The 16725-nt window shown below is 29.4% G+C and overlaps 2 protein-coding genes across 2 annotated transcripts; one reads left to right on the plus strand and one right to left on the minus strand.

Annotated features, from left to right (window-relative positions):
- Positions 1–391: 391 nt before the first annotated feature.
- Positions 392–5744, minus strand: GO595_009217 (Carbohydrate-binding family 6 protein; the record flags this gene model as incomplete). Its single annotated transcript, XM_067922878.1, has 2 exons — positions 392–2382; positions 3800–5744. The coding sequence occupies 2 exons, from the start codon at positions 5742–5744 to the stop codon at positions 392–394; spliced, it is 3936 nt and encodes a 1311-aa protein (XP_067770629.1).
- A 2698-nt stretch (positions 5745–8442) lies between these two features.
- GO595_009218 (ribosomal protein) lies at positions 8443–9204 on the plus strand (the record flags this gene model as incomplete). The annotated part of the gene is made up of 1 exon (XM_067922880.1): positions 8443–9204. One exon carries the CDS (start codon positions 8443–8445, stop codon positions 9202–9204), a length of 762 nt encoding a protein of 253 aa, XP_067770630.1.
- Positions 9205–16725: the final 7521 nt, after the last annotated feature.

Consider the following 16725-nt stretch of genomic DNA (forward strand, 5'->3'; position numbering starts at 1 on the left):
CAATTTTCTAGCAACGATAATTGATTGCTAAAAGTGCGGGTTTTAATTTTCTTTTTTTTTATTCATCTCTTTTGTCTACTTCTTTCTGTATTATGCAAACTTTATTTTTTGCAAAATCAAATTCGTTTTTTAATTCTCTTTGCTGAATTTGTTATTTTTGACTTGATTTCGACATCCAATAATATTCTAACCGCCGATACTGATGAACGATAGAATATCAGATGTTGATAAACTTGCTTATGCAGCCACACTGATATAGCTATTTCAAATTTATTCTTTGCTTTAGGTTAAGAAAGTCCACTGATTCCTTCACAACACCTTTCACGATATAAAAAAATGTTATTTAAACAAAACGAAAACGTCGCATCAAAAGCACATCAAAGTGACTCATTTATTCAAGTGTTTCCAAAATTGATTTAACTTTTCCTTGAATCAGCAATTGCGTATACACGTATACACCACCATGTTCGAAGCAATCGGGTGCACTTGGGACGATCATAGCGCCATCGGCTGAATCAACACCTTCACCAACTGGCATATTACCATAAGCGGAATATTTCAACATCCAATTAACTCTTTTGCTGATATCCTTACCAAGAGCATGTTCAGCCCAAGCAACATAAGCAGTTGTCACCGGCCAAGCTGGTTCATTTCTTTGAGTTTCAGAAGTACCTTCACCACAAGGATTCCATTTTGAATCGAAGAAATATGGGTCTCCTTCATATCTGGAGGTACCTCCGCCCAATTTTTCTAATTTATCGACACAGAAGTTCAAATGCGATTGAGCTCTAGAATCCCTTACGAGGCCAGTAAATATAACTGATAACGAAGAAGAGTCAGCTCTAGTGTCTGGCATAAATGTATCTTGCCATCTACCTCTATAGAAATGGGAGTTAGTATCATCCCATAAGTATTCGAGAACAAGTTGTTGGATTTCATTTGCTCGTGAATTATAAGAAAATTCTTTCATTGATGTACCAATCTTCTTTTCAATCATTACGGCAGCTTTTAAGCCTCCATAATATAATGATTGACTAAATGTATAATATTGTTCAGGGATTGGTTCACCTGTATGATGATCAGTTGATTCTTCCCAAGGTGAACGATCACTTAATCCTAAGTTTTGTGCGCCTTTATTATCAATTATCCATTGCGCAAACTTTTCGATGGTTGCAAGATGTGACTTAACCCAAGTTTCATCACCATAACATTGAAGATGATAATTCATAGCAATTAGATAATAACCAATTGAATCATATTGTGGTTCAACAAATCCGACTTCAGCACCTGTAAATGTATTATAACATGTGTGGAATGCTCCATTTGATGTTAATGGTGCTTTTGGTATCCAATCGTAATAAAGCTTAGCTTCAGAATGATGACCAGATGCATCTAACATGAATGCAGCCATGATTGAGTCACGGCTCCATGTTTTATAGCCATAAAGTGGATGTAATGATGATGCAATGGTACCAAGTTTTGGATTTTGTGAATTCTTTAAAACAAGAAGTGACTTCTTATACATGTCGAGTGCATCTCCTGTTAATGAAGGAACTTCTCCGGAATTAATCCAATTAGTATATAATGTATTTGTTGTTGCTTCCCATTGACTGCTGGTTTTAGATAAACATTTGGTTAATGTTGAACGAGCATCGTCAAGTGAACGTCCAAATGCACGATATGAAATGATTGTAATGGTACCAGTAGTAACTTGAAGGTTCTTGTAAAGTGCTCCAAAACCAACTTTGAATTGATCGTATTCAGGGAATGAAGGAACTTCACCATTATTTTGGAAATGTGTTAATGGATTGTCGCTTTCAGTGAATTGACCATTACCCATAGTATATGATACTTCATGAGTGGTATCAACGGAAATAGCAGTACCATAACCAAGGCAATATTGTTGATCAATAGTACAAACTCCATCTGAACATTTACCACGTGCCCATTCATTACATGGTCCTGATGAAAGGAAATCGAGGAGATCAACTGTATGTGTTGCTCCATCAGTTGATGTTATTTGATATTTGACCATATAGAATTTTTCATTTGGTGGCATTATGAAAGAACGACGTATCTTAATAGGAAGTTTTCTTGTACCGTAATGAGTATATTCTGTCCAAAGTTCACCTGTAGGTTCTTGAACACAACCTCCTAAATGAGATGAGTTCATCATAAGTGGGTCACGATAACCAATGCCGTCAATGTTGAAAGCAAAGCTATCATCTGTAATTAGGTCACGCTCAAGTTGATCAAAAGCACGGAGAGTTTGAATACCTGGTCGATATTTTGGTGGGACTGACCAAGAATCTGAAGCCATGTTCCAAAAGCCAATCAGTGTATCTGTGCCATCCCAATTGTTAAGCCAATACGAAGGAATAGCTCTTTCTGTTGAACACGATGACAAAGCCAAGAACACAGAAAACATTTTGCGGTTCAAAAACGGTTTATCGTAACAACTTTTATTCAATTCGTAACGGCCCTATTGAATTCCGTGATGATACGAAAATTCTTTGAGTCAATTCAATTAGCTTCGGATTTGAAAAGTCATTATTTTCTGATATATAAAATCCATGGATTTTATATATCCCACCTTTTTGTGTAATGAATGAAAGATCTGCTTTAAATTCATTAAGGTTTGATAAAAGAATTCTTCTTTTACCTATCCATCGACAACCAACAACTTGAGATCTTTCATCTACTACGCCTACAAGTTCAAATTGAGCAGGTTCGACAAATAATTTAATGTTTTCATTTGATGGATTTAATAACATAATTTTTGCATTAATTTTTTGACCTATTTTACATTCATTAGGCATTATAAACTTTAATGAATATTTTGATTTCGATTCCATTACATTTAAGTTAAATTGACCATAAAGTTTTTCATTATCAACCTTAAATAATATTGACATTGGTGCTTTACCCATAACTTTCGTTCTCCATTCATCAGTTTTTTCTATTGTTTCTTCTGAAGTATATCCGAAGAAATTAAATTTCTTATTATTATTAATACATTGATTATTATTATTATTTTTAATTGTCTTTAATAAATATCCATTTTTATTAATGAATCCAATGATTTCAATGTTTTTATTAATGGATGTAACACTCGATCTAAATATCATATTTGTAGTTTCATTTTGTTTCTTGATTATACAAGCTTCAACACGCATTATAGGTTTAGTGATAACTTTCTTTTCAGCATAAGCATATTGATTACCTTCAATAGCTACGAAGAATCGATAATATGAAGTTAAATTACTTGAAATTTGTACTATGAATTCATTAGTTATAGTTTCATTAGGTTTAATTTCTTTTCTATAAGAAAACACTCCAATTTTATCGAATATTTTATACTTATTTTCTAATGGTACAATTACTGAAGGTTTATCATATATAATATCATAACCATTAATTGAAAAGTTTCCATTATTAGTAATTGATATATAAAATTTATAACATTGACCTAAATAACATTCTGATGGGAAATCTATAATATCCATAGTAATTTGTGGGATATTTTCAATCGAAGTAAATGTTAAAGGTTCACAATTTACTTCAGTATTAATATGACCCCAATAACTTTTATTAAATTTATCAATAGTATATTTACCAGATAACAATGGAGTAAATTTAAACTTTAAATCTATAGGTTTCTTAGTTAATCCAGGAATATTTATATTATTAATTTGTTCTATTTTATAAGTTTCAATATTCTCTTCATTATTCCCAACGAAATTTGCTTGTAAAATAGCACTATTTAAATGTATCGAAAACTTATAATGATTATATACACTAATGATAACTATAATTTCATTACCTATTCCAACTTTGTTAATAATTTTCTTCTTCTTTGAATAATCATTTGAATCTTCATACCAAGAATCAAATGATACACTTGAAGTAAGTCCTAAAGCTTGTTTAGCATGTTTATCATATTCATTAATCATTTCCATGAAGTCATCATTATTTAATCCGAAATATTCCGGTTCACTTTGATCTACAATTTGTATACCTTTTATATCTAATAATGATCGAATATTAATTTTCTTTTCTTCTTTAATAAGAGAAGTTTGATTATAAGGAACCCAAAATGATGACATTACTTGTTCATGTAAAGATTGATGTAAGTTCGGTAATGCCAAAAGTTCTTTTAAGTTATTTAAAGCTCTCATGAATTGGTTTAAGTTACAAAGAATTTTCGCCTTCTCGAGCCAAGCAGTTTGACTTAATAATACCCATTGGTTATTCGGTAATAACTTTAATAGCCATATATAACATCGTAATGCATGAGGGATTTGTTCACATGACAAATACGTCTTCGCTGCTATCGATGTATATAATAAGCTATGGTTCTTATCTTGCGTTAAGCCTGCAAGTCGTTCATATAATAATCCAAGTATAGTACTTCGGATGTCGATGTTGCCTGACCACAATTTCTTGATTTTATTGATCGCTAACTTATACAATTGACATGACTGATTATAATCGAATAACGACGAATAAAACTCTGCTACAAGTAATGGAACCATAATTAGGAATCGAACGCTACGTGCTTCTGCTATATGCGACATTAAGTATGTAATTCCATCCTTCAAATGAGAAAGGAAATTCTGCTTATTAATACATGAAAATGTATGTAATAATAAGCAATGTAATCGTAGATCATTATGTTGCTTATTAGAAGAATATAAATTCGATGCCTCATGAAAACTTTTGCGCGAATTGTCATAATTGCCTAAGATCATATGTAACGAAGCGATCTTTTGATGGATGATAATTTTCCATGGAATTGAATGATAATCAGTAACACGCTCCGGAACGTTCTTCGAAAACAAATTCTTAAGTTTATTCGAAACGGTGTTCATCCCTTCGATTTCAAAGTCGTGACTTTTGATCGTAATTTCAATGTCGGCCGTTATGATTTTGTGGAGAATGTTAAGAAAATCTTTGACACTTTTGACGTCAGATTGACCAACATCAGAAAAGAAGTCGTCACTTTTCGTAAGGTGTGTATCGTACTTGAAGAGATTTTGAAGTGTGACCTTATCCATTGGAGCGGACATATCAATGTGTCGTGTGCGGAAACATAGGTGATAAATTTCCTTGAATTGACCTTTGGATGTATTACTTGCTGATGTTACAAGTCCATCATATACAATCACTCGAACAATTGGGATGCCACTAACGAACTCATTCATCCATTGTGGAAATGCTATTGAGTGAATAACATCAGTTGGCGTCTTAAGTGGGATTTGGGAATTGGATTTTGTCGCATAGACAATGCACGTTGGAAGATCGCAAAAGTCAAAGTCCGTAAATTGCATCGACTTAAGAAGTTTCTCGGCAAATAACGAGAACCATGGAGGATTCATTGATTCTTTGGATGGATAATGAATTGCCTTTGGAAATAAGTCGGGAATAGGACTTAGCTGCGGATCAGTGGCGTCGCTATCTTCGAATTCTTGGAATGCAAAGGATTGTGAGAATAGGAATGTGTCATTTCGAACATTCATTAATAACTCTTCTTGTGTCTCTTGACGAAGCATATCGCCGGTGATGATTCGCATGGGATTATTGTCGTACTCTACAAACGCGGCAAGAAAATCAGTAAAGGTTAAATTACTTTGCTTGAAAAGTTGCTCAACATCGTCTTCAACAACAGTGACAACTAATGGTGAGTAACGGCGTTTGATGTATTTCTGTGGATCGAAGGTATGGAACGGCTGCGATGTTTTCATTTGTGACGCGAACGGTTGGCAAGAAGATATTTGGGGTGCCCCGTGCGTTATGTTTTTTATTTCGCGCGTTCTTCGTTCATCTTAAGGGTGAAGCTCAAAAAGATAAAACTGTGTCATACCTTCGAAGTACTTAGCAAACATTAGCCTCATTTTATTCATTAGTAATATGTATCAATTAAATCTTGTTAACAAAAATGCATAAATTTTTTGGTTCTTGTGCTTTTTTGTGAATTAACAATTCAAAACTAGACTCATGCCACAGAAGAAAAAAAGTGTTGGAACATATACCGATAGAAAGAAAACTTTATGTATATATAATTGGTCAAATAAAAATTACAAATTCTTGGTTGTCTCCATATTTTTTGCTAAAATTTTGAGGTTTCAAAACATATTTTCTCATTATGTAATGAATCTTTTTAATGACCATACTTTATATTTTTTGTTATTTAAATTATAACACATATGTCATGTGTCATCAATTTATTTTTTAATTCCGCAGAAAGAATATATTTTATATGTGATAAGCAAGAATCCATTTTTATTCATAAAATCATTTACCACTTTTTGTCGAATTTCCAACAAGTAAAACTTAATAAATAAATCTGTGCTTTTGTGATTTTATGTGAGAAACATGTAATTCAAATTTGTTGCAGACATCCAATGTCCATATTAAAAATACTATTGATGATGAACTTTCGAGTTTCTAAGGATAAAAAATTAGATTCCAATTAATTTTTATGAATATATTCTTTTCGTTAAAAAAATGGATCAAAATTCATAAACATGTACATTGGTTTCGATATATTTATAATTATTTGCATTTAAATATTTAAATAGAAAAAATTAAATTTTTAAAAATCAATATTTCGAAAAATGAAAGATCAAAGGCGAAAAAAGCATCATAGCGATAGTTCTTTATTTAATATTTTGAAAGTTATAAGTTATTTTGAAATCACAAGTATTTGTCAAATTTTGCAAAACTATCTTAAAGATAGCCTCCGCCCATTTGACATGCACACTTGGAATTTGGGCTGCGTTTCAATGATTTTTGGTAGTTCTTCTTCTTCTTTCTTTGCATTTTGATCATTTAACTTGTTCTGTGAATCGAAAAACTTTTTCGCCTTGTTTATAAATTGTTTTGATAACTGTTGATCGCTACTTGCGCAACGATTAATTCTTTTTGGTGAAATTTCGAGAGCACTTACTGTCATTCTTCTTTTTCTTTTTGTGAAACGTGGCACTGTGATTTTGATTTGCTTAGGGGTCGAGCATTGAGGCCCAATTCGTATTCTTTGGTAATTTGAGTTTGAAATATTTTCTTGTGTTCGTTGTGAAGCTATTGGGCTTGGTGAAAAATCAGCGCTAGGCATAAACTCTCTTTTCCTTGGTTGAGGTCTAACAATTTGATGTGCTTCGCTTATCATGGAACAAGATTTTTGAAATTCAGTTCAATGAAGACTTCGGTTTCAGAGAATGCATACAAAAAGTCACTATAAAAGTTAACACCTCTGAAAATATTTTTTTTTTGAGAGCAGAACTTCGTTATCGTTATAGTCTTATCGGTTCATATTTTGCGAATAAAATATTAATTTAGAAATACGAACCCAACTTATCACAGTGTTTAGTTATAAAATAAATTTTAATTTTATATTAAAATATTACTCGAAATTTTGATCAGATAATTAATCATATTGACCAATTTTTTACTGGTAGACAATTTAGCCAATTACCGATAAAATTGGTCTCAAAAATATTTTCTTTTCAAACTTTTTTGAAAGACGAAAATTTGTGAGGAGAAATCCAAAAATTGAATCCAATTATTCCAAAGTTGTGCAATTGAATTATGGGAAATTACATTCAATAAACGACGTTATTCTATCGGTTGCAACTCAATTTTGAAAATAAATTGAAAAGACCGGTTGTAATTGAATCAGTTATTTTCATCTTTTTTCGCTACATCGAACTGCGTAATCCTGAAATCGGAATCATTCTTTATCCAACTCTGAATCTTCATGTGAAGCTATTCGCTCAATAATGTAATCAAAATGGTATTGTTTATTTTCTTTTATTTTTTTTTTGTGACCAAATATTGTTTCTAAAGTTGATCATAATAATTATTTTGGTTATGATGTATTTTGAAAATTAATGTACTTGTCGTATTCAAATCATTCTTCTTATGAATTAAAATTTTCAAAATTTAGTAAAGTCGTCATTTAAATGAAATTAACTTCTTTTATATGCTATTGCATAACGAGAATTTCGTTGTTTTTTGTTTTTAATGATTACAAGGATTTATAATTTTTAAACAGTAATTTATTATTCTCAAAAATATTATATGTAAATATAGGCGGTGAGTGTTTCTGAGAATTGAAATGAGTTTTGAGTGTAATTTAAATTTGACTTTATAATTTATAATTTGTATTTTAATTTTTAAGTTACATAACATCCAAGTTAGCAAGCCGATTAGAAAACACGATTTTTTTAATGGGAGTAAACAACTTATTCTTTTCTTCAAAATCAAATTTTTATCAAATAAGAACAAAATATAACACAAATAACAACATGTGAAATTCAAACTATTCACATTATTTTAACACTCGGATAGAAAAGAAATCTTCAGTTTACCAATGGTATTGGTTTTCTTTTCATCATAAGAGCAAATAACCGTCAAATAAGCGGTTTGGCCGTCCTTTCGTCTATGCAAACTGATAGAGAAGCCTCCATCAAGAAAATGCTCGCCGCTAAGGTACATATTGGTTCATCCAACCTTTCCTTTGGAATGCAACCATATGTTTTCACACGTACAAAGACAGGAACACACATCATCAATCTTGGAATGACATACGAAAAAATTAAGCTCGCCGCTCGTATGATCTATGCTGTTGAAGAACCACGTGATGTTCTTGCTATTTCTGCAAAGCCATTTGGTCAACGTGCAGTTCATAAATTCTCACAATTCCTTGGATGCCTTTGCATCAACCAACGTTTCACACCAGGTTTCTTCACTAACCACTCCATCAAGGGTAAGTTCATGGAACCACGTCTTATCATTGTTTGTGATCCAAATACTGATACACAAGCCATCACCGAAGCTGCTTATGCCAACATCCCATGCATTGCTCTCTGCGATACTGATGCCAGCCTCCGTTATGTTGATTGTGTTATTCCATGTAATACAAAGAATAAGACCTCAATTGGTCTTGTTATGTGGTTACTTACCCGTGAAGTCTTACGTCTCCGTGGTGAACTCCTCCGCACACAAGAATGGAAGGTTCTTCCAGATCTTTACTTCTATCGTGATACACGCGATGAGCAAAACATCCAAGAACAAATCGATCACGAAGGCGAAGAAACAGTTGCGACTGATGTTACAACTGTTGATTCTACACCAACTGCCGAAAGCGGTGCAACACAAACTGAACAAGAATGGAACAATGCTGGCGAAGGTGCCGGATGGTAAATAAAACCCAATTCAAACTATTCATAATAGCTGTTGGATACATTAAAATATTACGTGTGCTGTCATTAAGCGTAAAATTTCAATTTTTTTATTTCTTGAGGCAAAAGAACTTAATTCATTTTATAAGTGAAAAACAGAACACAAATTTTTTGGTATAAATGAACATAAATGATTATGATTTGGTGCATAACGGTCGCTGCGTTCTGAATTGTTGATTTGACTTTTTGTAAACTTTTTAAGCGTGTTGTCAGAAAACGGTTTTGATACGATTTTGACATGAGCACACAAAAGTTGAATGACTTTTCATAAAAAGTTGGTTGTATTTGTCGTTTTCCCTTAAATTCCATTCAAATGTCAATTCCTCACTTGTGAGCAAGTAAATGAAATCTTCTCATGTCACTTAATGCTTCATGTGCTTGTCTTGACATCCAAAAAAATTTCGATGAAAACTCACATTTCACATTGAACAACAGTTGTTACACACATTTCTAATGAAAAATTTGAGGTTATTTGGAAAAGCCAAATCCAATCCCAATATTGTAAACGCATATACCAAATCGATGAAATATGATGGATATTCTCAATTGATGATAGTATTAATTCACATTGGCACTTTCATCCTCCTCGTAAATATCAGCAACAATGTTTTTATTCGAAATAAATATTATTTTAATTCCCTCACAGAAAATAAAACAACGAACATGCATGTGCATAACCAAAGCATACATTATATGCCTATTGATCGGATAAAACACATAAGAAGTCAAATATTTTCATCTAAAATTCAAACAGCAAACAACATAAATCATTTCTCACAATTGGTTTCATTCAACAATTCTCTTGATAACAATGCAATATGCTTTTGGCACATCATTTCTCCAAAATTAGTAATTTCATATTTTTATTCTAAAATGACTGTAATTTTTTATATCTTACATAATATATATCATTTTAATGAAAGTCTTAAATGTTATTTTTCAATTAATTTCAACAATAATATTCTTAAAAATCTACCAAAGATATTCAATGCATTAATTACTTCGGTAAATGCAAACATAAATTTGTTCTTATTTATATTTTTTGTTTTTACTTTCTTTTTTATAATTTATTTTAATCAGAAAAGCATTCATCAAAAAATCAAAGTTATTCCGATTTTAATGATTATATTTTTTGTTAATACAAAACAATCATATGACGAAGAGACAAAAACACTCACAATATCTGATTCCAATGATTATTCAAATGCTTATATGAATGTTACAGAACGTGTTATAATTATTAATGTTGGCGAGCTTGAAAGTAATGCATTCAGAGAATGGCCTTTATTAACAACAGTAATAATTGGAGAAACAGTTGGAAATATCGGTAGTGGAGCATTTGCATCATGTAAACAATTAAAATATGTCCAATTTCCAGATAAATTAATGAGTGGAATTGGAGGAAGTGCATTTGCAGAATGTATTTCATTAAATAACATTACAATCCGTTGTAATAGCATTAGTGGTAATGCATTTTATAAATGTACAGGACTTGAAACGATAACATTATATGAAGGCGTACGAAATATTGACTCAGATGCATTCAGAGGGTGTACAAACCTTGTGAATATTTATATACCAAGTTCTGTTACTTCGATTGGGAATCCATTTTTAGAATGTACAAATCTTCAATTTATTAATGTTTCAGAAGAAAACAAAGGATATTCGAATTATGAAAACGATGGCGTTTTATATAATAAAGAAATTACATATATTATTAGTTATCCGAATATGAAAAGTAAAACATTTACAATTCCTAAATCAGTCATTTCTATTATGAATTATGCTTTTGCAAGTTGTAATAATTTAGAAAGAATTTTTATTGATGAAAAATGTTCAATATATTAATTCATGTGCATTTACTAATTGTACATCACTTCAATGTATTCATTTTAATGGAGAAACTTCACCAGAAATACAAAATGATGCATTTGTTAATATCAATGCGACAACAGTTATGACAATAGAAACATATCAAAATGAAACATTTGGTAATATGGAAATTACTAAGGGAACAACACTTGACGAATGTCTCCCGCCAACACTCACATTCACTAACTCAAACACATTTACAAAATCAAATTCACTAACTTCATCAGTTACTCATTCATCGGATGTAACTTTATCTTTAACACATTCGTTCACTTTGACACATTCATTATCTATTACACTTTCGATTACATTTTATAGTAAATACATAAATACAATTTCATTGTTCACATTTGAATCAACTTATAGTTATATATCGACAAATGTCATTTATTACGATTACACTGTTATATATTATTCGTCTTATTACAGTTATTATTCTGACTTTTATACATTAGTTGTCACTGATGTTACACCAAAAGATAATTCGATCTCAAATGAATTGTTAATTGGTATTATATGCGGCGCTATTGTGATAGTTTTGATAATTGTCGGAATCGTAATATTTATGTTGAAGAGAAATAAGAAACAAACAACAGAAAAAAAGTCGTTGTCGAATGTAAATAATAATACGTCATCAACTACGGGAGGAAATCACGAAGAAGTGGACAATGAATTTAATAGTTTGATAAAGGAAGATGAGGACCAATGGATTTGAGTATAGTAAATTTGATGAAATGTGGTAATAAAATGTTTTTCTGTTTTTGTTAATCTTTGTTTGTTGTGAAAAGAAATTTGTTTTACATAAAAATATGGGGAAGGAGCCATCAGACTGCAACAGAGCACAGTTTTATAGTAATAATATTGAAAATATTTTATCGCATGCGTTAATTTTTTCAAAGATTTTATAGTAAATCAGTTTAAAAATTTGTAAATATAATTTTTATGTGCAGAATATTTTCCTGAGTACAACCTATGGCGATATGCAATATAATTTATTACATATTTTAATTTTTATGAATCATTGTGTATCACACTTCTGATGAATAATTCCTGATTAAGGTTTGTGTCTAATCATTTTCAACTTTATGAAATTCTAAGATATCGAATTTATTTAAATGCCATGTTGTATTAAAACGAGTTTTCGTCTGAATAATGAATACGAGCAGTCAAATACGAACTCTGCGAAATGTTATAAGAATTTTAAAGTATTTGTCCTGAAAAAATGGAATGTTTGTTTCTATTGAAATTGCGAATAGATGAAACACTGATAAAACTTGGATTAACCTTATTAAGAACTTGTTATAGTATAAAGATACCAATGATGATTAATGTTTGTGAAAGTGTTCGAATGAGTTATTATGAATCTAAATGAAAAAGATCATGAATATATGTTGATTTATAAACAAAATATATTTGGCTTATTTTTCTGGATATATCGATTTGCTTAGACATATAATACGCTTCTGAAATACTGCTGGATACAAGAAATAAGCTATCAACAAAAAAACAACGAGTAATTCTTTTTAAAAATGTTCATTGTTTATGAAAATAATTTCTGTGAATATTTTTGAATAAATTTGACTGTAAAGCGCAGTTAGATTTTAAAATAATTGATACGACTATATAGAAAAGCTGAAAATTTCAATTTGAAAGCTTAGTATTGAATTATTGTCGTATTGAGTGATTTTGATCGTTTTCATAATCAAAATGCTATGAAAACAAAAAAGATTTTGTATCAAGTTACAAGCAAAAATGAGAAGAGTACATTATCATCTCACTTATCATTGTCTATGACTCGTATCGATTAAATTTTTGTAGACAATTTCAATTTCAGATGAAAAACAATAGGTTTCATACATTTTTGATGAAAATTTGAAAGTCATTTGTTCGAGTCAAAATCAAGAATATATCTTCCAATTCCAATCATTAAATTGATGAAAAATAATGAAATATATCTATTAATGGCCTTCAGCATTTGGTTTATTGATCTTATTTACAACACATTTCATGATGAAAATATTTTTAATGAAAATATGAAATATATATATATCAAAAACAAAAATGTAACAACAAATCAACAGAACCATAATGAATATACTCATTATTTGTTCAACAATAACAAAAATCATTCAAATTCCAAAAATTTATATTCCTCATATATAAAGATTTATCAAATAAGTTTCGAATATTATCATTATTTATTTAGTCATATATTTATAGAACTATTTCATATCTTTGACAAATGTTTCGAATTAATTCCTTCTTTCTAATTTAAAAATCACTTTATTTATTATTTAGAAAAAAATGCAATCTATTTTGATATTTATATAATAAATAAAGTGAAAATATTTTATTTTTTATTGAAGAAATTTTATTGTTACATATTTAAATCAACAATTAACAATTTGTATATTATTTCATTTTTAATTATATTTGATATTCTTTATCTTATTATTAAATATTTTTATAAAAGTTATTTAATTTATAACAAAAATAAGCAAAATATCAATATATTTTTGATTTTAATGATTATATTTTTTGTTAATACAAAACAATCATATGACGAAGAGACAAAAACACTCACAATATCTGATTCCAATGATTATTCAAATGCTTATATGAATGTTACAGAACGTGTTATAATTATTAATGTTGGCGAGCTTGAAAGTAATGCATTCAGAGAATGGCCTTTATTAACAACAGTAATAATTGGAGAAACAGTTGGAAATATCGGTAGTGGAGCATTTGCATCATGTAAACAATTAAAATATGTCCAATTTCCAGATAAATTAATGAGTGGAATTGGAGGAAGTGCATTTGCAGAATGTATTTCATTAAATAACATTACAATCCGTTGTAATAGCATTAGTGGTAATGCATTTTATAAATGTACAGGACTTGAAACGATAACATTATATGAAGGCGTACGAAATATTGACTCAGATGCATTCAGAGGGTGTACAAACCTTGTGAATATTTATATACCAAGTTCTGTTACTTCGATTGGGAATCCATTTTTAGAATGTACAAATCTTCAATTTATTAATGTTTCAGAAGAAAACAAAGGATATTCGAATTATGAAAACGATGGCGTTTTTTATATAATAAAGAAATTACATATATTATTAGTTATCCGAATATGAAAAGTAAAACATTTACAATTCCTAAATCAGTCATTTCTATTATGAATTATGCTTTTGCAAGTTGTAATAATTTAGAAAGAATTTTTATTGATGAAAATGTTCAATATATTAATTCATGTGCATTTACTAATTGTACATCACTTCAATGTATTCATTTTAATGGAGAAACTTCACCAGAAATACAAAATGATGCATTTGTTAATATCAATGCGACAACAGTTATGACAATAGAAACATATCAAAATGAAACATTTGGTAATATGGAAATTACTAAGGGAACAACACTTGACGAATGTCTCCCGCCAACACTCACATTCACTAACTCAAACACATTTACAAAAATCAAATTCACTAACTTCATCAGTTACTCATTCATCGGATGTAACTTTATCTTTAACACATTCGTTCACTTTGACACATTCATTATCTATTACACTTTCGATTACATTTTATAGTAAATACATAAATACAATTTCATTGTTCACATTTGAATCAACTTATAGTTATATATCGACAAATGTCATTTATTACGATTACACTGTTATATATTATTCGTCTTATTACAGTTATTATTCTGACTTTTATACATTAGTTGTCACTGATGTTACACCAAAAGATAATTCGATCTCAAATGAATTGTTAATTGGTATTATATGCGGCGCTATTGTGATAGTTTTGATAATTGTCGGAATCGTAATATTTATGATTAAATATCAAAATAAGAAGCGAAAGCAAAATGAAGAAGAAATGAATATTTCAGATGAAAATAATAATCAAATTACTGAAATAGATAATACATTTTCAGTTGGGATCAATAATTCAAATATTGAAGAAGATCCATTTGCAGACGATTTCAAAGAAGAAAAATTTATAAATCAGATGTAAATAAACATATTTTAAAAACAAAATAATTTTTTTTTATTTACAAATACAAATTTTATTTCGTTTTTTGTGAGAGAAATCCACTCAAAAGTCCTAATGAACAATTGGATACAATAGACCGTTAAATTATCATTTATTATGGGAAACAACTCAAGCACTGCTACCAAAACTGTATCTACTAAGGTACCAGTACCAACTCCAGTAATTATCCACAGACCTAAAAGCAACTGGGTTACATCACAAATATAACTTTCACTTGAAAAAATTATTTTTAACTTAAATGAAGAAAATATCAAAGAATTTGTCATAAATGTAGAAAAGCTTATTCATAATAATAATGATACATCTTTGTTTAATATTTTTCTTATTCATTTGATATATTCTTCATTTAATGACCAGTTTAAAGATATAAATATATATTTTAGATTTGAAACAAACATATACTATAAGTACTACTTGAATGCCAAATAATTTTTCGATAAAAGGGAAAATTTGTATTCATCCGTCTAAAAATGTGATCCTTCCTGGAAAACCAAAATCGAAAGATATACATAGATTTTCGAATTGTGGTGAACCAGATCACAATATTAAAACATTTCCCAAAAGTTAAATCAAAAATAAATATTAAATTATAATAATTTTGATAAAATATAAATATATAGTAAAAAAAGAAAAAGGATTCAGTTTATCAGTTATGAAAAATAATCCTAAATAAATAATATTTGATGACATTTTGCTCCACCTATTATTTATCTATCAAATTTAATAGAAGTAAAATGACATACATATTGTTTTTTTGCTATCAAAATTGACAAGGTTTGTCTGTAGCAAAAAAACGATTGCCGTTTTGTATTAGAGACAAGAATCGTAACAACAAAAATGTGAAAAAGAATATCATGAAGCTATTGTTTTACAAGCAATTTAAAATCTTGTTATTAGAGATTTTTTATTTTTCCCTGAAATTTTGGGAATAGCAATCTTTCCATTTTCTGCACATTTCTTATAAGTAAATATTGCATTTAATTTTAATAGATAAGGATGTAAGCAATGAATAAAATTTTTTTCTTATTATAAACATCATTAGATAAGTTAGCTATCATAAATAACACACTTTAAATTATATCCTGATTTGTTTGAAAAATTATTATCCTGAGTTATTAAAGTTACAACAGGGAAGTTTTTTTCGATTTAAGCTTCTTTAAAATTTCATCAATATTTAATTAAATTGTAAGTTATTCGATTATTGTAATATTAATATTAACATTTCTTTTAGTAAAAAAAGAATTATAATTTTTGTCATTATAAACATTTATTTTTATTAATTCAAACACGATTGAATATCATCCAATGGAATTTTTAGTGATTTTTTCTTGAATCATTTTATTAATTTCTTGAATTCCATTAACAACATTTTGGATTCCTTTTGTTTGTTTATCTTTCATTTCATTTTGTTGTTTATCAACTACCTCTGCTAATACATGACTTCGATTCTTTTGAGGTAAAGGCTTCGTTAGAAAATCACCAATAGGCCTCGTTTTGATTGTTACATCAATTCCATCGACATCATCGTCATTTTCGAGTTCTTT

This window comes from Histomonas meleagridis (assembly GCF_020186115.1).
Source record: "Histomonas meleagridis strain 2922-C6/04-10x chromosome Unknown contig_88, whole genome shotgun sequence".
Taxonomy (NCBI): Eukaryota; Parabasalia; order Tritrichomonadida; family Dientamoebidae; genus Histomonas; species Histomonas meleagridis.